At 44.0% G+C, this 24,820-nt stretch overlaps 1 protein-coding gene and 1 long non-coding RNA gene across 5 annotated transcripts in view; one reads left to right on the plus strand and one right to left on the minus strand.

Moving 5' to 3' along the window:
* PIK3R3 (phosphoinositide-3-kinase regulatory subunit 3) overlaps window positions 1-24,820 on the minus strand; it is a 295,637-nt gene that overhangs the window by 37,427 nt on the left and 233,390 nt on the right. The window contains exon 1 of one of the 4 annotated variants that reach the window (XM_075935900.2): window positions 17,477-17,953. The exons of the other annotated variants lie outside the window; for them this stretch is intronic. Coding sequence (XP_075792015.1) covers window positions 17,477-17,582 — 106 coding nt within the window. The 5' untranslated portion in view covers window positions 17,583-17,953. Of the gene's footprint in view, window positions 1-17,476; window positions 17,954-24,820 lie in introns of those variants that run through there. 4 annotated transcript variants of the gene reach the window in all.
* LOC149523904 (uncharacterized) lies at window positions 19,176-20,474 on the plus strand. Its single transcript, XR_016350233.1, has 2 exons — window positions 19,176-19,785; window positions 20,312-20,474. It is a non-coding gene; the product is annotated as an uncharacterized LOC149523904 (long non-coding RNA).

A 24,820-nucleotide genomic window follows, 5' to 3' on the forward strand; every position in this document is an offset into this window, starting at 1 on the left:
TAAGACAATCCGATGTTGGGGGTTACTGTTATCAGCGTAGTCAGCTTTATATATGAAGATCATGTCAGTGGTCAGTTTTGGTTTAACGTCTGCACTGGACCAGCTCCACCATTAGAAGCTGTAGTACATCACCTAGTGCTGGGGCAGTGGTGGTTTTTAAGTCATTGTTATCGGAGCTTCCCGTGGGAAAGAACCAGCCCTGCTCAGACAGAGCAAGAGTCCTTCCTACTAACCAGGATTGGGACAGAATGTCCCCCAAATGATGAGAGCTTCGCTTCTACTGATTCCACATATCAGGGGGCTTAACCCAAGATGCTATATAAACAAATATAATAGATACTGTATCATGTGTGTGTTTGGTGAAGTTTCATGAAACTGCCTTGTTTTAATAACACACTCCCCTCTTTGATTAATTCAGATGTCACTGATAATGATAGCATACTTCTGTATCAAAGACAAAAACAGAAACAAGCATGAGAGGAAGTTTATGTATAACAAAAGGCTTCTTAGGGCTCCTCTAAGCAAACATTTAGTTTATAGCAAGCTGGGGTGTGGATTTATCCTGTGGTAGCCTGCCAGGCACTTCCTGTCCACGAGCACCTTGCTGACCTGCACTACGAGCACCTTGCTGACCTGCACTAACAGTTTGCTAGTGCACTTTGAAACATAACCAGATTAAAAGTGGGATACACCACGGCAAAACAAGCCTGGAGTAGATTCACATCCCAAGTTACAACAAACTAAATCTTCATGCAGACAGCCTTTTAGAATGTGGCCCTTTACAGCAGAGGTGGGGAATCTAAGGTCCCAGGTCCAGATGCAGCTCTCAGCTTGCCTGGATCCAGACCCTGAGGCTCACCCCCTCTCCCACCAGCATTGGGGAACCCACGCTGGAGGGGGGGGGTTCCCCAGTTGTGTGCAGCCCCTGACTGTTCTTTGCAGGCTTGTAGGTATGTTAATTGTTTGCACTGGAGCTATTTTGCAGTTTTGTTCTGCTCAGAACAATGGTTTTCAGTGATGGATACAAATACCCCAGGGCTGTGTCTAGACTGGTCAGTTTTTCCGGAAAATCATCCGCTTTTCTGGAAAAAACTTGCCAGCTGTCTACACTGGCTGCTTGAATTTCCGCAAAAGCACTAACTTCCTACTGTAAGAAATCAGTGCTTCTTGCGGAAATACTACTCTGCTCCCGTTCAGGCAAAAGTCCCTTTTGTACAAAGCTTTTGTGCAAAAGGGCCAGTGTAGACAGCTCAGATTTGTTTTGCGCAAAAAAGCCCCGACCGCGAAAATGATGATTGGGGCTTTTTTTGCGGAAAAGCGCGTCTAGATTGGCACGGATGTTTAACTGCAAAAAGTGCTTTTGCGGAAAAGCGTCCTGCCAATCTAGACACTCTGTTCCGAAAATGCTTTTAACGGAAAACTTTTCTGTTAAAAGCATTTCCAGAAAATCATACCAATCTAGACGTAGCCCAGGAGTACACAAACATCTTCCAGGGAGCTGAGTAGGGATGTTAGATATTGGGTAATTGACTAGCATGTAGTCTTTGCGTTTTCACGACTATTCGATAATCCCTGGGGGTGGGGCTGGCAGCCAGTGCACTCCCAGCCCCACTCCTGGGGAGTCTCCTGCAACCCCGAGCTGCATCTGTATCAGAGGCAGGAGCGTAGGGAGGCAGGAGGAGTCGGTCCACTAGGAGAACCAGTTTAAAAACTAGCTCTCCTCACAGACCAGCTGTCTGCCACCCTATGCTGCTGCCTCTCATGCTGAGGCAGCAGCCCTGTCCTGGCGGGGAGGGGGGGCGGGAAGGGGGGGGATTCTGAGTTCCCCACAGACAAAGGTTGCTCTGCAAAATGCAGAGCAGCCTCTGTGGGGAGCTTGGATCCCCCTGCTCCCCTGTGGACAGGAGATGCTGCCACCCCAAGCTGCTGCCTCTGCCTCCCCATGGCAGCCTCCCCTTTTAAGCCTGCTGCTCCCAGCACCAGCTCTTCTCCCTCTTGCTGTCTCTGATACAGAGGCAGCGGTGGGGAAGGGGGAGGAATGTGTGTAGTCGACAGAATCAATGTATAACCCTAGAGCTGAGTACCCATCTTGATCAGGTTTCTCAACCTGGAGGTTATAGCCCCCAAGGGGGGGGGGGAGGAGAGGGAGAGAAGAGGTCCACAGGACAGGTTAAGTGGTATTGCAACTGACCAGGGCCCCATGAAGTTAAGTTACGTGCTTTAGCCCCACCACCTGAGGATCAGTCTTCAGAGAAGGCTCACAAATAAAAAACACGCTCAAATATTACACTGAAATAAGTACAATATTTATATTTCAAATTGTTTATTTTGCAATGGTATAAATGAGAACATAAGCAATTTTCGGTAATAGTGTGCTGTGACAATTCCGTATTTTTAGATCTGATTTTGTAAGCAAGTAGTTTTAATTGAAGTACAACCTGGGGAACAGTAGTCCGGAAAGGTTGAGAACCACTGGTTCAGAGCACTGGGAGCTTTAACTGGGCATGAGCCCAGTATTGTAGAGGAGCAAAAGAGCTCTCGTGCAACATCTATATACTCAGTCTCCCCAGATTTCTTCCCCTTCTTCCTTATGCCAGATAAACATCAGTTCTTCATATCACAAGCTTGTCTGTTTGGTGATGTTATTTTACAAACGAGCAAAATTTGAGTGACATCTGCAACATAGGAAATGCGATACACAACAGATTTTAGGCATAAACCTGTAAACCCTTACTCGTATGAGTAGCATTTTTCCCCGGAGAGCCTGTGAAACAGATAGTTCTATTGTGTGTTTATAGGACTGGGTGCTTTGTTTCAAAAGAACCACTGGGACTAACCCTGTAACTCAGTCACACAAAGGATTTGACTAAAGTTAGAGTGACCATTCACATGAGTAGGGATTGCAGGACAAGGCACTAATTATCAGTTTGCCCAGAAGATGTAATACCCCCAAGGTTAAATGCCCAAATGGTCTGATATTTCTGGCTCGACGTTTTTGCAGACAGACAGCACTGTAAACTATGGGATTTGTAATCTACTTGAACAAAGTGCTTAATGTGAAAATATTTAAGGCTCTGCAACCCAAAACTCTGAGCAACGGGCTAGAGGCTTTTAAATTTACAGATTAAGCAAGTGCCTTTTAGTCCACATGTATTGCAGTGGTGAAGCCACTGCTACACTGATGCTTTTACAGCATTTGTGCATGGATAAGTAACAGAATTACAGATGAGTTTAAAATAGTCGTGTGTGGATGCTGGAAAAAATTTGGCAGCGTAACAAGAGGAAGTTCTGTAGTGTGAGAGAAGAAAATAAAAAAAAAATCAAGGATTTAGACTTCAATCCTAATTTATGGAAGACTTTAACCAAGATATAGTTTTATGAAAATAACCAAATAAATTGTTGAGTCAAAAGCCTACAATAAAATGAGGCTGAAAAGGAAATGAAAACTGGAATATATGGTGTGCAGAAGGCAAAACTTTGTTGAAAATGGAGCTATATTTCTTTCCATAGTCTATTCCTGGGGCACAAATCTCATCTCTCACCGGTGAGAGAGAGTAAATTCACTTAATTTAGTTATGCAGGAGTAAGGTTGAAATCAGGGCCAAAAGCGATTTTTTCTGAGACATCAAAGCAGCCAACTCTAAAATGACAGTCCTTTGCTTCTATTTCTCTTATTAAAGCATGAAAATGTTTAGCACCAGGGAAACAAGACGAATACAAATTCTTCAGAAGAGTTTAATCATAATTTCATTTCCAAAATACAAAGCTGCAACTGCACAAGACATTTTCCCCCTGCACCAGTGAGCTCCTGAGATTAGATCCAGATTTCAGTGACTGCCTGGCATGCATCACTGAATTACCCATTGGTTCATGAGATGTGGTGGGAGGGGCAATATCTTTTATTGGACTAGCTTCTGTTGGTGAGAGAGAAAAGCTTTCCAGCCACACAAGACCTTTTCTTTAGGCTCTTACTCATTCATGGGCAACAGCCATTTTTACACTAGCATAGTTTTGCTGAAGCTTGCTCATTAAACAACTCTAACCTCCTTCCCAACCTGCTTTCTGAGCTCAACCCCAATCCCAAATCAGAGTCAGTTGGAAAAACAAAACAACTAGTTTCTGAATGGAGACAGCACTTCAGCGAATGGCAGCAAAGCACTGGGATCGTATGTTGCATGACGTCAGCACACAGAATGTAGCTGTGCAATTTCCAGCAGGTAGTTTTGGCTGAGCTGTTCTGCAGAAGTAAAATACTGTTTCTTTTCTTGAGATGTAGGCACAGTGATTACACTTCAGTGAAGTGACAGTTCTGATGCTTTTTCTTGAGTGTACAGGCATTTTTTAAAGATGCTATTCAAAATGCAATACAATACCTCTAAGTCAAATGTTGTCCACAGCCAGCCAGAAGAACTAAGCATGCTGGCCAAATACTAAGCTTTAAACAGATCCCTAATTCTACCCCCATCCTTAGCAGGGAATTTAGCTCTTTCTAGTCAACTGGCCAGATTCATCCCTGAAGTAACTAGTGATAAACGTGCTTCACTGAAGCTACAGCCAGCATCAATTTAGTCCAATTGCCCTTAAAATGCAAAAATGTTAAAAGGGTAGTTTTCTTTAAAACAAACAAACAAACCCCTAAAGAGCTAAAATACAGATTTTTAGATTTATTTTTAGCCAGGACTAATTCAGGGTTATGGTCTGTGATAACAGTAGCTTCTCCAATTCAAACAAAAAAAAACAAGTGCGTTGATTTTGTAAGGCTAGATTACCAGAGGTCTCTAAGTTTCATCACATATTCACATCCCTTCCATACCAGGGACGTTGCTGGACCAGAGAGTCCTGGTTAAGAGAGGTTCAACCTGTACTAAATTGCACTCTTGCAACACAGCCAGCTACAAGACCAATCATTCACAACTACAACTACTGGAGGAAAACACAACACTGTAAAGATGTGTGCGCAGAATGGTGAAAGGGAGACGAGTTAAGAATATGGAGGGTGGTTCAACTTTGTTTTTCTTACTTGTTAGTTTATGGGGTATGTTGTGCGTAATGAGCCAAACTTCACAGCAAATATTTTTGTTGGACATGTTCAGATTCTTATGCTATGTCCATCACCACAGCACTAGCGTACCTTTCAAAATTAAACAACTGTAATATGATTTATCATTAAAACCAGGGTAACATTTTCCTTCACTCCATTGCAACCTTTTGGGTGAACAAATTGGGAAAATTGTTTTCATATGTTCACTGGCAAAGCACTAGAAGTGTTTACAAAGCAAAGGAAACAGAGTCCTCATTCTTCTTTCATTAACACTGCAAGAATTTAGAGCATTTTCAGGTATATGAGCTGAGGATAAGGCTGGAGTGCTGCAGCCATCGCCCCTTCTACTTCCCTGGAAGACCAGGTGGGAGGGTGGCACAGAGGCACAATTGTCTCCCTATAGAACATCACAGCCACTTGAAACTTCAAATATGAAGCAGGAAGATAAAAATTTCAAGTTTTCAGAGTACAGGCCTATAGCATATTATTTTACTAACAGACTCTTCATCCACACTATAATGCCAATGCAAATAAACTATTCTGATTCCAGCCTGAAGAGATTAGGGAAACACAAAAAAGTCAATCTATTACAACCGACCAAATTAACCATTACAATATTTCTATTAACTCTAGCAAAGCTGCACCAAGAACAAGAATGTATACTGAACATGTAACTTTCCTTGGCTATTTCATAATTGTTTGCATCTAAAAGGTTATAAGAGCTAAAATAATTAGATGGAAAAAAGTTGCACAATTTAAATAGCAAGCATGCTTTTAAGCTCTTCAACAATCTGTTTCATATCGCTACCGAAATGAAGTAAAATAGCAGATATAAATTACATTATCTTTCCAGACTTGGAAGGATTAGATTATAGGTAAATGTTGATTGCATTACACATACAAATTGAAAAAATATTTAAGTTTTGATTTTCAATTAAGACAAAGAAAGAAAATTGCTGTTTGAGAACTCTGTGCTTAATAAGGACATTTACTTTGCATATATTAATAATCTGTGTTAACAATTATAAGGCTTTAACTTTTGAATCTCAACATCTACTACCATTCAGTAATTACAGTCCAATTCCCCCATCTAATTTCCAACTGAAACATTTACATTGATAAAAAACCCACAAAAATGTTTAAAAATACAAATCTATATTATCTATGAAAGTTAAGAATACAAGAACAGTCGTACCAGTCAGATCAGCATCCATTTGGCCCAGCCTATTGTCTTTCGACAGTGGCCAATGCCAGGTGCTTTAGACCGGGAATGACCAGAACAAGTAATTGTCAAGTAATCCATCCCCGGTCACTTATTCCTAGCTTGTGGCAAACGAGGCTATGGACATTTCAGAGCTGGCTTTGCAGCCAGGATAGGCAGGGATAATAGCAGTTGCTGGACGCATCGTCTATGAATTTATCTAATTCTTTTTAGAACTCTTATAGTTTTGGCCTTCATGACATCCGGTGGCAAAGACTTCACCGATTGACTGTATGCTGCACGAAGACATTTATGACAATATATTTTTCTTTTATAGATTTGCAGAACATCCAAGGAAAATTAAATTTCTACACGGTACACTTAATTAGCTAGAACTGTTAGTGCAGCAATTATTAACTTACTATGCACTAATGAGATCAGGACGTTTGTTTCAGGATGATGAATACATGATGCAGGAAAAGTTTACAAGTTATCCTTGCTGGTGACCAAGTACAGGCAGTCCCCAGGTTACGTACAAGATAAGAACAAACCTACAGTCCCTAAGTTGAATCTGTATGTAAGTCGGAACTGGTGTCCAGATTCAGCCGCTGCTGAAACTGATCAGTTTCAACAGCGGCTGAATCTGGACGCCAGTTGTGACTTACATACAGATTCAACTTAAGAACCCCAGGCGTCCCCAAGTCAGCTGCTGCTGAAACTGATCAGCGGCTGATTCCAGGAAGCCCGGGGCAGAGGCTTCCTGTAGTCAGCCGCTGGTCAGTTTCAGCAGCGGCTGACTTGGGGACGCCTGGGGCAGAGCAGCTGGGGTGCTGCTGGGTTGGTCCAGTAGCGCCCAGAGCGGCGCTACGGGACCAACCGGCAGCGCCCCAGCTGCTGTACCACAGGCGTCCAGAGCAAAGACGCGTCTGGGCTGTCTGCGTTCCGCCACTTTACTCCCCGTCCCCCTGGTCTGCAGACCAGGGAGACGGGGAGCAAAGCAGAGCAAAGCCGCGGAGCCCGGGGGCAGCAGGACAGCCACGGCGTGTCTGGGCTGTCCTGCTGCCCCCGTGCTCCGCCGCTTTGCTTCCTCTCCCTGGTCTGCTGGGCACCAGGGAGACGGCCCCGTTCGTAACTGCGGATCCGACATAAGTCGGATCCGCGTAACTCGGGGACTGCCTGTATTCCAAAATACTACTCCTGAATGATCTACCTTGCTAAATAGACAGATGCAACAGCACTTCTTACATTCCTCATAAGGCACAAGACTCAGATGACCACAAACATATATAACTAAAATAGCATTCTTAACCCAACTGATATTTTTGGATCAAATGTAGGGAGTAGAGATTCCTGATTTTTGTGAGTGAGATAAGATTAAGTGCAATTTTAGTAATTAAAATTTCCCTGTAAGAGGAAAGTAGTGACTATGTAGGCCAAGTTAACTATTTCATTTATTTGTCTAGCTTAAGCTAGCCATCAGAAAAGCTCCTTTCCATGAACAAGGAACATGGTAGGGAAAGTAGTTTTCTTTCCCCACAGGTTCAAAAAGCATATTATCATGCCTGGTGTGCGCAGAACTCTGAGAAGGGACTACTGATCATGGACGTCCCCCACAGGAACACTACCACAAGTGAGAACTGACAGGCTGACTCTGAATCCTGCCTCTTGAAATTTGGAGGGTATCTGAAGCAAAGTTTTTTGTAACTTTCCCGCAAGAAAGCGAGGCTTTTAAAATCTTCCATTGGACAGAAACTTTCCTATTTTCACACCATTAGATAAATATCTCTTACATACAGTAAATGCTCTTGATCTGTATTTAAATTCAGGAGAGACCAAGAGATGCTAACACTATCTAAAACTTCAGATACTTAATCCAAACAGAACAGATTAAAAGATAGCCCATGAGTGAACAAGTCCAGAATTTAAGGGTAACACAAAGACTAAGAACTGCACAGTGACAAGAATGGGATTTCATGTGAGACAGGGATAAGGCTTTTTTTTTTTAAAGTGTTTGCTTTTGATTGTATTGCTGTCACTGAGAGATACTCTATTTTCTCTTAGAGCCAAAAGGTTTAAGTTCATCTAACTCCATCTGGTGGCTCTCAGGTTGAACTTTTATTGTCTTCTATTGAACAGTCCATTCTCCTGGTACTATTGTGACTCTTCCTAGGAATGTTCTCCTCACTCTCAAGTGTGTTGCTCTCAAACAGATTTTAAAATATCTCTTCCTGTAACAGCAGCAAGTGACTTATTCCATATGGGGTTCCATTCTCTTATTCCCTCCTTGCTGGTCTACTGGTATGCCTATATCACAAACTACTGAACAGAAGATAAGATGGCCTAAAGAGCTCACTTCACTGATTTGAACTCCAACTCTGCTGAAGATGGGGATGGAGAAGTGATTTTAGAGAGAAGGTGAGATCCCAAAAAAAATCCACAGAATACTAAGTGGCCATAGGTGCTGGCCAGAAGAAATGCAATCTGAGTCCTAGATATAGAAGAAATGTGTTAAGGTACAAACAGTGCTCTACTTCGAGCTAGACACATTTTGTGTGTGCTGAAAACGTCAGTTGGCATTCTGACCCCAAGGCAGTCCAAAACCAAGCCATTAAAAATGCAGCATATCAAAATATGGTCCTTGGTTGCATCACAATGGTGCAAGTCTTTGACAGCTAGATATTATGGGGATAAGACCTTTAGATAGAAGATAAAGGAGTCAAAAGATACAACGTCCCTATGGAAATATTGCATAATGGATGTTTTAGACTGTGTATAAAATGTTCTCTTAAAATATTTATAAAAATTGATAAGCAAGGATTTCTCAAATAATCAAATACTTCTTGGTAAAATAGGCCAGAATTTCACAGGAACATAGCAAATACATTCAAAGATTGTCTTATACACTTTTGTTATCAGGAAAAACCTAAACTTCAAACGGTGAGTGAAGCATACAGACAAACACCAGTGAAGTTATTATTCATGCCACTGTCCAACAGTAAATGAAGAAACCAAGAGAAATGACTCATTGAAACAATCAACATAAGATGATGTAAGGCAACCTGCTGCTTTGGTAAAGGGTGACAATATACATTTCTAAAATGAATGCCTAACTAGTTCAACCAATATACATGAACAGCAAGAATACTATATTCACCAGCTACCACTTTCGCAGTGTTTAACAATTATTTCACAGAATCTGTTGTCTGTTTAACAATTAAATAAAACGTGTTGCACATAAATGCATAGTCTCGCCCATAGGGTGAAGATCATGGTCCTTATGTAGACAAGACTTCCGTGGTCTTCAATGACAGTTTGTTTTCACTTCACTCTCTCAGGATATTGCTCATTAGGTGAAAAAGTGTGAACTTAGCATAAGAATTCTGGTCAGCCAAGTTACAAGATTTTTTCCATAACTGCAATTCTAGTTCAGTGGAGTGTTTTAATTCTGCAGCTCTTTCCTGCTTTTATTTTTGTTTCTGAAAGATTTCATGAATACCATTTTAATTTCTAATATTTTACAAAAAGGGTCATCAGATTTCAGTTTTAAGAGTTCACTGATATTTATTAATTGAAACAGCTCAGATACACAGAACTTAAAAGGGAAAAAAAGGAGTATGAATTCCACATCTTGTTGCCCTTCATCATGCAGATTTGTTACTTGCATTGTCCAAAGTTTAGTATTTCATCTAGCATTAATAAATCTTTTTAAAAAATAAAGCAGATATCCAAGATCATTCAGAAAGAAATGCTCACACAACTGTGATACAGGCAGTCCCCGGGTTACGTACAAGATAGGGACTGTAGGTTTGTTCTTAAGTTGAATCTGTATGTAAGTCGGAACTGGCATCCAGATTCAGCCACTGCTGAAACTGACCGCCAGTTCTGACTTACATTCAGATTCAACTTAAGAACCCGAAGTCAGCTGCTGCTGAAACTGATCAGCAGCTGATTCCAGGAAACCGGGGGCAGAGCAACTGTGCCTTGGGCTTCCTGTAGTCAGCGCTGGTCAGTTTCAGCAACGGCTGACTTGGGGACGTGTGGGGCAGAGCAGCTGGGGTGCTGCTGGGTTGCTCCAGTAGCACCGCTCCTCGGCGCTACTGGACCAACCCAGCAGCACCCCAGCTGTTCTGCCCCAGGAGTCCTGATTCAGCCGCTGCTGAAACTGACCAGCAGCGGCTGAATCAGGACGCCTGGGGCAGAGCAGCTGGGGTGCTGCCGGGTTGGTCCAGTAGTGCCCAGAGCGGTGCTGCGGGACCAACCGGCAGCACCCCAGCTGCTCTGCCCCAGGGTCCACAACAAAAGCCTGGTCTGCTGGGGAGGGCACAATAGCTGCCCCCCCCCCCCCCAGCAGACCAGGGACACCGGGAGCAAAGCGGCAGCGGGGGGTGCCTTGCCTCTGAGGCTTTGCTCTGGCGCGGGACCGCTTTGCTCCCGGTGCCCCTGGTTTGCTGGAGACGGTCCCCAGCAGACCAGGGGCACCGGGAGCAAACTCTGGCAAAGCGTCAGAAGCGCGGGACCCCGCCGCTGCTGCGGGTTTGCTCGCGGTGCCCCTGATCTGCTGGGGACCGTCTCCAGCAGACCAGGGGCACCGCGAGCAAACTCGCCGGGGCTGCGGCTTTGCCCCCGATCTGCTGGAGATGGTCCCCAGCAGACCAGGAGCAGCTTTTCTCGCCCCGGAGGTCGAGGTGGCTGACCACTGCCTTTGAGCTCCGGGGCGAGAAAGCCCCGTTCGTAAGTGCAGATCTGACGTAAGTCGGATCCGCGTAAGTCAGGGACTGCCTGTAATTTCTTTAGAACACCAAATCACAGCTGGTCAGCAAAAGATTGTACAAGACCTAATTAGGTATGGAAGCACATCATAATTTACTGTACAGAATATATATTTTAATTTTACAGCTTAAAACAGAGGTAGTCAATAGGCAGACTGCATGCCAAATCCAGATGACCAAATGCTTCTGAATGGACTGCAAAAGTATTATTTACTTATTATTGTAGTGTGAAAAATGTTTCTCTGAAGTCAAACTTTACTAGCCCATCACCAAGGAGTCTGGACCTTGACAAAAAATAAAATGACTACCCAGCTAAACACAGCTCAAAACAACTGAGCTTAAACCCACACCCCCAAGAAGTCGGGAGGGGTCCATTATACAGAGTCTATTACTGAAGACTAAGCTTATTTCTGGAAAAAAGAGTCAATGCGTCTTATGGTTGCAAAGAACCTACCAAATGCAAACAAATGTAGTGTTTTCTTCATGAGGCTGCAGCCAGTGTCTGTTCCTGCTCATTATCCACAAGCTGCAGGCACAAAATGAAATTAACTGGCCAATTTCACTACTCCTACAAAGGGCCTCTCAGGCAACAGTGAGACTGACAAGAATCTGCCTTTGCAACTAGTGCTTGGGATAACTACCTTCAGGAGCAAAAGAAATGCCAAGGTCAAGTTTTTACTTGTTGCACCAGCAATTGATCTTCTGGTGATGTATTTAGTGGGTCTTTTAAGTCACAGTAAATTGAACACTGAGGGCAGCTCCAGTACTCCTGGCAACTATGAGGAGTAAGGGAAGCTGATGGGAGGATTTGCTTCCATTGGCCTCCCTCCGTGAAGATGGCACTAAGCTCAGCTTAAGGTAAGCAGAGCTTACCTTACATAGCTGGAGTTGTGCAACTTAATCCGATCTTCTAGGTCTAGTGTAGACCTGGTCCAAGAGAAGACTCCTTTGACGGAGAAAAGGTAGAAAGTAGTTAGGCACCTACTAGCCAGAGGCTGATACACAGACAGGTTCTAGAGATAGCATTCAAGAATAAAGCAATCCCTACACCCAGCAGAGGTAGGCCTCTTATTGGGGCATTTCTCCACATTTTATACCAGTCTCTGGCTTGCAGGAAACTCAATTTTTTTACATCGTGTGCTCTAGTGCAAAGTGTAATCTAATTTTGTAGCAATAAGGATACTATGCCTAGCCTGCAGAATAAGTCTGAATTAATGCACTTTTTTTAAAAGAAAAGCAAGGAACTCATTGCAGCAGTCATTAAGTCAAACAGGTAGAAGTAGTCTAAGAACAATGAAGCCTGGCAGACACCTCACATCTCACCCCCGCTCCCCCAACAGCTTGAGATAAGTAGCTTGAATCCAAGTTTCTTATTCCATAAAAAGTTGTTAACTGTACAAATAATCTATTAAACCCTTCTCACGCCGTATGCCATGCCAAAGCACTGATTTGCGCACTGCTTTCTCTACAGTGGAAGAAAAACAAAGTCCTGTTTAAAATTGTAGAGAGAGAAAAAAAACATATAACAAATTATTTTCATCAAAAAAAGTTTATTCTTTGGGGGATTCATTCCACACATATAGAAATTAAATTAAGTCAATCGTGTTTATTCATTTTTGCCAGGGTGTAAGAGCAGAATGGATCCTATAATAATACAAGCGTCTAATCAACTCTGATGTAAGAAAATGAAGACTAGCAGCATACTGAGAATTTCTTGACCTGTATCTCTCCTATTCCCAGAAGTCACAAACACAAATTCTATCCAGGTTTTTCTGGCATATCATTCACCAGCATCTGACTTCCAATGAGCACCAACTGCAGTCTGAGAAGCCACCTTCAATTGTAATTCTAAATTTTACTACATCTAGGCTACGTCTACACTGGCCCCTTTTCCGGAAGGGGCATGTTAATTTCACCTATCGTAGTAGGGAAATGCGCGGGGGATTTAAATATCCCCCGCGGCATTTAAATAAAAATGTCCGCCGCTTTTTTCCGGCTTTTAAAAAAGCCGGAAAAGAGCGTCTACACTGGCCATCGATCCTCCGGAAAAAGCACCCTTTTCCGGAGGCTCTTATTCCGTAGGTGCTTTTTCCGGAGGATCGATGGCCAGTGTAGACGCACTTTTCCAGCTTTTTTCCCTACTACGATAGGTGAAATTAACATGCCCCTTCCGGAAAAGGGGCCAGTGTAGACGTAGCCCTAGAGTCTGACATACTGCACTAAATCAAATCAGAAGGAGTTTTTCACTTGACCTCAAACGGAAGCAGAAACAGGTCCATAGTTTTTAGTGTACAAATGTTAAATGGCAAGGGAAGGTATATTTTTTAAATTAATTGTAACCACCACTTAGAAGGGCACTGCCATCCTAAGACTACTAAAAACTAAAATACATATTCCCTTCTGGAATATCTGTCCTTTTCATCATGTGAGCATACTGCTTATTAGCGTAGAGTTTGTTGAACCACTAATTTTTAAAATGTAGGCTTTATCTAGACCACAGACTTAACTATGTTGCTCAGGAGTGTGGATTTTCCACACCTGTGCAAGAATACCAAACTTCTACTGTAACCAGTGCTATGTCAACAGGAGAACTTCTCCCATGGACATAGCTTCTGTCACTCAGAGTTTTCCCCACCATGTAGGTATCATCTTCATTTAGCACAACAGCAGCACAGCTGCTTTCAGGGCACTGCACCATGTGTAGGCAAGCTTGTAGTGCTACACAGACTTTTCAATCACACAGGCAAAAAGAAAAAGGAAGTCAGTTAAATTTGGGCCTAAGAGACTAGGCATCCCTTTAATATGGCATTAAAAGATCATGTTTCTATCAGAAGCTAGATCAGCAAATAAATCCCATTGCCCATCAGTAAAACTTTAAACTTGTGATTTTGTATTTTTATTTCTAATGCACACAAAAGAAGCTGACTAATCTCTAATTTGTAAATAAACCAAGGATCTCTGCCAGCATCTATATTTCACAGCCAAATATTATATTTTTATTGATTTTCATTGCACTGTGACAGAATAAATTCTCTTCTCAGAACTTTACAGTTCAGATAAATTGGTAAATTAAATGAGGACAACACATATTGGACAAAAATCAAAAGGGAGGTGAGAAAATATTTGTAAATCCTTCTAACTTAGGGAGTTAGTGATGGGGCATCAAGGAGGGAAATCAAGATTAATGTTCTATAGTTCCAAGTTACACTCAGATGACCTCTGAAATCAACTCAAGTTCCCCTTTAAAAAAGCCCCCCCCCAAAAAAAACCCCGCACCAAACACACACCTTACTTTACAATCAAGAGACCGTTTGCTGAACACCTCAGCAACTATATTGTAAAATACAGCAACATATGAGTTGCTGCCTTTTCAGATACCAAGCCTCAGAACTGTGGTCAAATTAATGGTTCAGAATTTAAATGACCAATTAAGTCAAACATTGCTAACCAGAGTCATTCTAATATTAGAATATTATGATGCAAGCAACTATGTTATTCATGGTTAGAAAACTGAAGTGCATGGACAGACTGTTTTCATTAATTACAAACTACCGAAGATTAGTTTTGCCTTCAAAATCACTGAAGATGTTCTGGTCGTCTACCTGCTAATACAATTCACACAGCCATACACCACATCCAATAATCCACCTTATTAAATATGATCATTCAAAGAAAAAGCGAAGAGAGAGAAAAGGTGTTAAGAAAATAGAAGTCATTCTTCTGCTGCCACTTTAATTATATGTAGCTACTACTATTATTTTAAAACAAGTTTTCAGAGGATGTGTTAACACTATGGACTTAATTTACCATAATATTAGGTAATACAGAAGAAAAATGTAAGCAAGTTGGCATATGCTAATCCTAAAGCTGCTTGGTGGGGGGTGGGAAATCAACAAATAATGTTCCATGGAGTAAGGTCAGCCTTTCCCCTTTGACTTATTTGACACTACAGCATATTTAGAAGATAAATTCCTCAGGGAAGATACGTGGTCACCTATGTATATGGCACTTTATGCAGACCTCTATAAACATGCAACTGCATATAGAGAGACCTAATGAGACCCCTGCAATAACTATGCAAAACTGCATGAGTTTGAGGTTAAAGGTAACACTGTACATCAGATTCTCCTTGATTTTATTTTTATCTGAACTAGAGACACTTCACTGTAATGAAGAGCAAACGTCCTAGACTGAAACCACTGGGGTCTAGTGTCAATAAATGTAAGTATTCTAGTCTAGGGTGTGAAGACCAACACTGACTCTCCCCATGAGGAGTTGTAGAAACAATAGACTTATCACCTCCTTTACAGGCTTTATGATTTCCCATGCATCTTGTTAATCTGTAGGCTATTTAGACAAGTATCAACTGCTCACAAATACTGGTTGCAGGGAAGATACATTTTGTACTAAAAAGCATATCACCTTTTATTGGCAATGGTCAAATTCCATTCTAGTGTAAATGAGAGAAATTCCCGGTCACTTTGGCCCAAAATGTCTAGAATACATGAATATAACATGGATTTAAATAAACATCCGATGAACATTAAAAATTACAGTTCCTTAGATGAACTTTATCAGAAAGAAGTCCCTCGAACCATCATCATCTTTGTAACTCTTGCAGTTACAAATTTTACATATTTTAAACATATCCACATAAAATCAGCCTACATAGTCTGTCGGACAATAAAAAGTTGGCTCTCTCAAATATTGTCACCCAAGAGGTTTTCAGTATCTTACAGTATCCTTAATACTTACATTTCATCCAAGAAAAAAAGATACATAAAAGGAGTTAGAACTCCTGAAAATAAGACTTCATAAAAGAAATACCGGCAATCTTAACCACAGAAGCACTGCTTTAAAAGTGTAGTCTGCACAGGTTTCATAGCTTGATTGTACCACAATATTTATGGAATGACTATTAAAAAGCTATTTTCTGATTAATTCAGCTAGGTAGGCCTACATACTTCGGACATTAGATTTCAGCCTCCCCACACACTGAGCTGTTCCAAGAGCCATCTGAAAATATAATACCAACACCACTAAAAGATTTGGGGGCATCTAAGCTGCTTTTGATTACTCATGGGCATGTATTAGCTATTAACATGGGCAATTTGAACATATTTACTGAAATGATGATTTCCTATCTAGTAATGAAGATACAAGTGAGGGGCAAACTGAAAAAAATAGATTTCACTGAACTCTGTTAAACTTTCAAGAGCAGTATTTATGAATATGTCAACTGTGCAAGAATGTAAATGAGTGGGGATCAGCACACTAAAAATCTATCAAATCTATTTTGGGAAAATTTCCAAATTACATTAGAAGCTGGTAAAGGCCAAAAATATTTAGAAAAATCTTCAATAATCTAATTAGCCGCATATCTAAAGAACGGTCCCCTCTGCAGCAAACAGACTATATTACAGTTACATGCAATGAGTATGGATGCTTTCACAATCCTCTTTTAAACCTCTCCATATGTTTTTATATATCACATATGCTTTTATACAATCAAAGAAGTCCCTAATTCCCATTTATACTGCATACCGCAAACCTTGAAATTTACATCTTGCACTAAACAAAAAACAAAACAAAAAAAACAAAAAAGAGAGGCATGAAGGCCCCCTGTTTATGAGGTCACTCACACAGTTTTAAAAAGCATTAAGGTTACAAAATTCTGACAGTTTAATAATCAAACTATGGATTCCTTTAAGTTTAATATTATGTAACCAACTTTCCTCCTCTGATATATCAGCCCTCTCCCCCACTTCCCACTGCTCCTACAGACACAAAAGAAAAGACTTCTCTGCCCAAGGCGAGTCTGGAACAATACATTTGCAAGACCCCATTTCTAGGAAAAGTTACATGACAACCTTCCATGCCGTAACCCTATTCACCAGGACTCAAGTCGCTGGGAGCCCCCCTCTCCCAGATCGCCCTGAAATTCAGAGCAGCTCCAGGATTGGAGAGAAGAAAAATCTGCCCGATTCTGAAAACGCCGCCGCCGGAACGTAACCCAACTCTTTACAAAGAGAAGGAAAAGTCCGGCGGCGCCGCGGAAGAGGGGCAGGCGAGGGGAGCGCTGCGAGGGGGGTGGACCCGCAGATTCAGTCTCTTCAACCATGAAGAAAGGGACACGGAGAGGGGATAAAGAGGGGGGGGCTCTCTCTCCCCTCCCCCCCATTTCTATTCCCCGCTAAGGGCAGGGGTAGAAATGTCGCCGGGTTAGTCTGGGGCAGCTGACACAAAACACAGGACGATGTGGCACTTTAGAGACTAACAAGATGGTTTATTAGGGGATGAGCTTTCGTGGGCCAGACCCACGTCCTCAGATCAGACAGTGGGAGAGAACGGTCACAGCCCTGCACTATCACAAATGAGCCCCTACGGCCAGGGCAGCTCGACCCCCCCCCGCCGCACAGACAATGGGTCGGAGTCAGGGCAAAGTTTGCAGGCCCGGGTCCCTACCTGGCGGGTCCATCTCGATGTAGAAGATGAGCTCGGTGGAGTAGGGCATCATCACCTCCCGCCAGTCCGCGTCCTCGCCCTCCATCTCCCACACCGTGTTGTACATGGCGGCGGGCGGGGGAGTTCAGGGTCCCGCGTCCGCCCCCCAATTACAGCGGTCGGGGAGCAACCCCCCCCCTCTCCTCCGGGCAGGGGCCGAGCGGTGATGGCGACCGCTCGCCGCCCCCCCGCGAGAGCCGCCGGGTCAAGCACGAAGCGGGGTCCCTCCCCCCACGGGCGGGCTCGCCGCAGCGCCTCGGGAGCGGAGCAGCCGGCTCAAGGCAGGGCGGGCAGCCCCCGGCGCCGCGCTCCGCAGCCGCCTCCCGGTCTCTCGCGCTGCGCCCGGCTCCCAGCCCCGCTCGGTTTCATCTTAAGAGGCTCTGAGGGGCCCAACCGTCACCAACCGCCTCTTGCCGAGGACCAAACCACTCCCCCCGCGAGGAGGGGGGGCCGGGCGGGACCATCCCCTTTAACCCTTGGCGCGCGCCTCCGTCGGAAGGTGGTAGCGTCTATCGCACCGCTGTAAGGGGGGGGGGGATTGGGTGGCGCTGAAGCGGACGTCTGCACCCTGTGGCGGGTCGGCCGCGGAGGAGATGCCGGCAGCAGACAGAGGTTACGCCTTCAGGAGCCTCGAGCGGAGGATGACTCCCTTTGCGGCCCTCCCCCCCACGCTCTTGACAGAGATGGTACGCTCCGGAGCTGGGCGGCCCGCCGGGGGCTGCTGCCGTGGAGCTCGCGAGCCGAGGGGGAGGGGCAGCTTAGTTTAACCCAGTTGCCAGAGCGGCAGTCTTTGTCTGCGAGAGCAGCACGCTCCAGGATTGGTGGAGGGCGGCCGGCCAACCAGCTAGCCAATCAGCTGCCTCTGAAGCCGGCCGGCTAGATGGGGATTGGTTGTCAGCCCTAGTTACTAAGCGGGTAAGGGGGGAGGGGGAGGGATAAAGAGGGTGGAAGGGCTCGCGGGGCCCCTCCCTTTTCTCCGGGGGGGGGGGGCAGGGAAGCGATGGGGCTGCTAATGCGGGGCGCCCCGCGCTGCTGCGGGGGAGGGGCCGCCATCTGTTGGGGGGGTCGCCTCGGCGTGCCCCATTGACGCGGGCCGAGGGGGGAGGGGCTGTTCTATGTGGGGGGGGCTCGGCGTGCCCCATTGACGCGGGCCGAGGGAGGAGGGGCTGTTCTATGGGGGGGCCTCGGCGTGCCCCATTGACGCGGCTGAAGGGGGAGGGGTTGTTCTATGTGTGGGGGGCCTCTGTGTGCCCCACATTGACCTGGGCCGAGGGGGGAGGGGCTGCTCTATGTGGGGGGGGGCTCGGTGTGCCCCACATTGACTCGGGCCGAGGGGGGAGGGGCTGCTCTATGTGGGGGGGCTCGGTGTGCCCCACATTGACTCGGGCCGAGGGGGGAGGGGCTGCTCTATGTGGGGGGGCTCGGTGTGCCCCACGTTGACTCGGGCCGAGGGGGGAGGGGCTGCTCTATGTGGGGGGGGGGGCTCGGTGTGCCCCACATTGACTCGGGCCGAGGAGGGAGGGGCTGCTCTATGTGGGGGGGGCTCGGTGTGCCCCACATTGACTCGGGCCGAGGGGCTGCTCTATGTGGGGGGGGGGGGCTTGGTGTGCCGCACATTGACTTGGGCCGAGAGGGGAGGGGCTGCTCTATGTGGGGGGCTCGGTGTGCTCCACATTGACTCGGGCCGAGGGGGACGGGCTGCTCTATGTGGGGGGGGGCTCGGTGTGCCCCACATTGATTCGGGCCGAGGGGGGAGGGGCTGCTCTCTGGGTGAGGGGCTTGGCGTGCCCCACATTGACTCGGGCTGAGGGGGGAGGGGCTGCTCTCTGTGTGGGGGTCGCTCGGTGTGCTGCACACTGACGATTGAGGGGGGCTGGGACTGCCCTATAGTTAGGGGCACTCTGCGTGCCCACCATTGGCTGAGTGCTGGGGGGGGGTGCTCAGCATGACTGAAGGGGGCTAGGGTTCTGGGGGGTGGGTTGGCTGGCTGTACTGCCTTCTCCCCACTGACTGACGAATGGGGGCCATCTCCACTGCCTCTGGCTGGAGCAGGATTGCAGGGAGTGTCCAAAGGTCCCTGATGGGTACAGCAGGATGGGGAGCTACCCTGGCTGACAATTCTCTTGGTATCTTTACCTCCCAGCTCTGGTTACTTCCTCAGAAGCTAGAAAGTAAGCCATCTTCACAAGAGGAGCTCCCTTGAACCTTTTCCGTGCCTAGCCAATCTAAGCCATCAGCCTCTCTCCGCTTCTCATGCACAAAAAGTACAGGTATTTAAAGGGCAAATCTTTCCTTCTTGCCTTTTTCAATCTCTTCAGCCTCAGACAGTCTGAAATATTCAGAAGCTCCAATAATATAAGACTTTACTTAGTAAGTAGTGATTGTACCCAATTCTCCCTGAAATATAGGGCTTACCTCTTCATGCAAAGTGACAAGCACCTGTTTTGATCGGACCTAATATAAGAAATCATTCAGCAGAATAAACTTAAACTCAGAAGAAAAAAAAATTGGCTAGATTTCAGTGTTGTAAGAGTTTTACCAAGATTCAAGTGCAAATGGAAAATGTATTTGATTCATAAACTGACCTTCCAAAATTATACGGATTTATAATTTTCTCTCTCAGAAGTGTGAACAGGACCAAGCCTTAGTCACTGAGAGGTTTGCCTTTGACTTCCATGGGTGCTGAATTGAGGTCTTTTTGAATACTTTGTTCCACTGTGAACTTGAATTGCTATTCCTAAATGAAAGATAGTGCTGTATTAACCTATGTAAAATGTTACATGTTTTATCTTTTAGGACTGTGAACTGAAATATGAATATGGTGGTTCAACTATTGTTACCATGAAAACATTGTTCTCTTTAAAATGAATAGTAACCTACTGAATAATCACTTTGAATTTCACATCTCCATTTATATGTTGGTAGTGTTCTAAAATAAAACAGCGGATCTACCTGCTTATGTCTGGTTTCATCCCTGTAGTATCTGATAAGATGCTTGTGTAATACAATTACTATTATTATTATATTCTTTTAAAACACTCCCAAGGGTTTCAAAACAGTTCACAAATATTAATGGATTAGAGCCTGATTCTTCTAAGATGTTTAGCACTCCAACCTATTAGCTTAATGAAGGGGGGGGGGGACATAAAACTCGTTAAGAAATAGCACACACTGAAAGGCAGCTTTTAACTTTGGTCTCTGCAGTTCAAAAGTTCTCAAACACTTAAATCATATATTCGGATACTGATAGACTAACGACGAGAGATAATATTCAGACATTAATGGACTGACTACAGATTAGGACAGTGACTCTTGATCTTTCTGGACTATGTTTTCAAGGTTCTGATTTGTCTTGCATGCCTTAAACTACTGGCTTACAAAAGCAGACAACATTATAAAAGTGTCATAGCACAATGTTACTGAAAAATTGCTTACTTTCTCATGTTTACCATATAATTATAAGATAAATCAACTGGACTATAAATATTGTACCTCCATTTCAATGTATAGTATATAGAGCAATATAAACAGGGATAAAATTTTCGTTTGTGCTGACTTTGCTAGTGCTTTTTGTGTAGTCTGTTGTAAAACTAGGTAAATACCTAGAGGAGTTGATGTCCCCCCCTCTCCCCGAAAGACTGCTGCATACCCCAAGGGTATGCGTACCCATGGTTGAGAGCCACTGCACTAGGAGAGACAGATACTTGGCATGTTCAACTCAGTGAAACCTGTGAAACGCTGCTTTAAAGAAGAAACAAAGACAACTGTTCACACACCGAGGAAAAACTCCTTCTGGAGACTACGAGCCAACATCAAGAAGGACAGCTTCAATCTGCTAAGCCAGGGGTGGCAAACCTGTGGCTCCAGAGCCACATGTGGCTCTTCAGAAGTTAATATGCAGCTTCTTGCTTAGGTATCAAATCTGGGGCTGGAGCTACAAGTGCCAACTTTCCACTGGGCTGGAGGGTGTTCACTATTCAATTCCCAGCTCTGCCCTGGGTGCTGTCCCCCTCCACTCTTTCTCCCTAGGATCCTGCCACTTCCTGCCCTCTCCACTGAGCCTGTCACACCTATTCCCCCCTTCAGTGTCTCCCACTGAGAGGGAGCTGATCACAGTAGGCAGGAGGAAAAGGAGAAGGAAGCACTGACTGGTGGGGCTGCCCATGGGTGGGATGTGCTGAGAGTGGTGGTGGGGAGACAGAACTGTTCTTTGGCAACGTGCATTGGTAAATTCTGGCTTCTCAGGTTTAGATTGGCCACCCCTGTGCTAAGCTAAAGAGATCTATGCATAGTCAAGTACTGGTCAAGGAATAGTTTAATTTGCTTATTTTAGCCACACTGTATTTACTGAAATGAAGAATAAGTCATTAATAATTTCTCTCGTTTTAGCCCAAGATAGAAAGGTTGTAGTTTTGGAGAGGAAACATACTCCATATTTAGGTGAAACAATGTGACTGAGTTGAATAATTGAAAGCCTACGCTCACTTTAAGAGAATGTGGGAAGAACTCAACTCTCGGAGAATCTGAAGTTTGCTGATATATCTTGAATAACTTCCACGGCAAGTAATTGAAAGAAAGTGCTGTTCCAGTAACAGAACTCCTGGAGGGATAGTCAGCCGCATAAAAGCATAGGGCTTTGATTCAAATAACTTGCTGTAGCTAAATTAATTTTATATTCACATCCATAAACTTACTGATTATTCTATGATAACTAGATAATATTCCTTTTTCTAATTTTTAAATTAAATTTCTTGGGCTAATACAGTCTTCCTGCTCCAGCTTTTTCAAAGAAGACTGCTCTGTAGAAAAACTCTAAAAATGCTATACGGTATGCATATATGATGAAATTTAACTTGGTGCAGAGCGGTAATGCGAAGCTGTCACTTAAACCTTGTAGTGGTTATACATGGGTAAAAATTGCAAAGCAACTGCACAGGGATTCTTGTGTGCTGGCTGCACATGGGTCAGCCTGGAGGGTCTGAATGTGTCAAGGCAATGGAATACATCACTTTGCAGATCCTAGCATTCCATCAAGTGAAAAGACTTGAAAAGACTACAATCACTATTGTAGCTTCTGGGAGGAGGAGGCCCTGCCTGTGGTCCTGGTTTGGACTTCAAACCTTCCCCTCCCCCCAATATTTTTTGGGCTTGATACTGGTGAAGTTGATTTCGTTCTTATCATTTAGATCTGTGGTGTCCAACCAGTTCTGAAGCGTGTTGGATATCATGGGTTTAGATGATGGATGCCTTATTTTCATGGCATTGACAGTTACACTTTAGTGGTGTTTTCTTTTTAGTGGAATAAATTTAGTTATTAACATTTGTTATTGCTGTTTTAATTAAAAGATGTAATTTAATGCTAAGGACACTTCCTTGACATAAGTCATGAAAGAAAGTTATCACAACTGTGCTTAAAAAATTGTATAGAATTACTTGGTTCCAAATATACTCATCCATGTGACACTCCCTTTCCTAGCTTCACTGATGGCCTTTCATGCTAAGGCTATGTCTAGACTGAGGTGCTATTTTGGGATACCGGAAATATCTCGAAATAGTTATTCCATGTCTTTTGAACATGCCCCTTATTTCAAAATAGATTTGAAATGCTATCCATCGTCCCTGATTTGTGTTCTACCAGGGTTAAGGGACGTTTTGGAATAGCATTTTGTTTTGAAATTACCTCGAAATAAGCTATGCAATTTGTGTAGCTTATTTTGAGGTAAGGGTGCAGTGTAGACGCACACAGGGTCCTCTGAAGGGACACTTGATGCCTTATTTGTCACAGAAATATTCTTGCTCATGCTTTCCCCTCCATCAGTGCATGCACACATGCATGCGCGCGCACACACGCTGATATAACTTGATGTAAAAGATACAATAAGCTAAACGGATGCAAAGGGTAGACAGCTCTAAAATATAAATAAAGAAAATAAGACCTGCAGTAAAGGGGCCAATGGCTGAGAAATCCTCTCTTCCTAGCAGGGTTAAGTGAAGTTTTATGTATTGTCCTATAGCTGTCTTCTTTAAAATGGAGGGGTTGTCCATTGAGCAGAGACATAGTCCCAGAATGGCAGTCTCAGTCTTGATCCAAGCAGCCTGTTCTGCTAAGCAAAATAAAGAGTGACAGCTCTTGTAACTATACGGTCCTCACTGTCTGATCTGTGCTACTAAATAATAATAAAAGTCTGGAAGTCAGCACAGCGTCCGCTCTTTCTGTGAAGCACATTAGGTTCCAGTGTCAACTGCCATAAGAGCCTTCTCATTTCCTTGAATCTGACAATTTGCACTTCAAGGCAGTATTAAATATTGAAGTTTTGAGTACTTCCATGTGTTTTGGAAAAAGTCAAATGATCTTGCAGTGAAACATGCTGAACACAGAAAAGCCATTTGAGCCAAATTGCTCAGTTTCCTCTTTGCACAGCCATGATAATGTGATATCTGACAATCTAATGTGGGTCACAGTATGCTTATATAACTTTAGGGGTGGATGGGGAATGGGGGGGGTCAAAGCCCTATAGATCAAATACTATAAATTTGGAGAGGTATTTAGGCATCTTATATGCTTTCTGATGATACTGTGATCCAAATACTGGGCTGCTCATCAGTACAGGACCTGACCAAAAGCATTTCCAGAAGATGGTGATAAACTGTTTACTTACATAGCAGGGAAGAATAAGTCCCTCCACTGCATTAAGTGCTGGCTGAAATTCTTTGTCTTGTGTTATGTGGGGAGTCTCAGTAGATGACCATAGTGGGTCCATGAGGCCTTCAGATCTTTTAATTTATAAAGTATCAGTTCAAATTAGTGGTCAGTTTCCCAGGTGTGGTCTCATTTGGCCAATTCTTGGAGTGATCAGCATTAGGTAGAGCAACAGTCAATAACAATTTGGTTTAGTTTACATTAAGCATGTTATTGCCTGTTTTCCATTTAAATAGTATTAGAAGAAAAGGAAGGACAAAGAGGTAGACCATTTACCAAAGGAGCTTTTTTTACTTGGACAATATTTCTTACGGGGTAGTTCAGTAATAATATAGCCACAGAATTACCATCTCATAAGCTAAACAAGACTGTGCCTAGCTAGTACTGTCCTAGAAAGCCACTAAAGAAAATGCAGGTATTGCAGGAAGCAGTGTTTGTAATTTTAGAGATTTCTTTCTACTCTCGTAGTCAGAACTTATCAGTGCCACTGCGGGGCATAAAGGGGCACTGGGACTCTGTTAGTTTCCTCTTCCACATAAGATGTGAAACTGGAATCCTAAGCATGTCATGGAAGACCATGTGGCATTTTTCAGAAGAGTATGGCT

This window comes from Pelodiscus sinensis, chromosome 9, assembly GCF_052426305.1.
Source record: "Pelodiscus sinensis isolate ZL-2025 chromosome 9, ASM5242630v1, whole genome shotgun sequence".
In the NCBI taxonomy this organism is placed as follows: Eukaryota; Metazoa; Chordata; order Testudines; family Trionychidae; genus Pelodiscus; species Pelodiscus sinensis.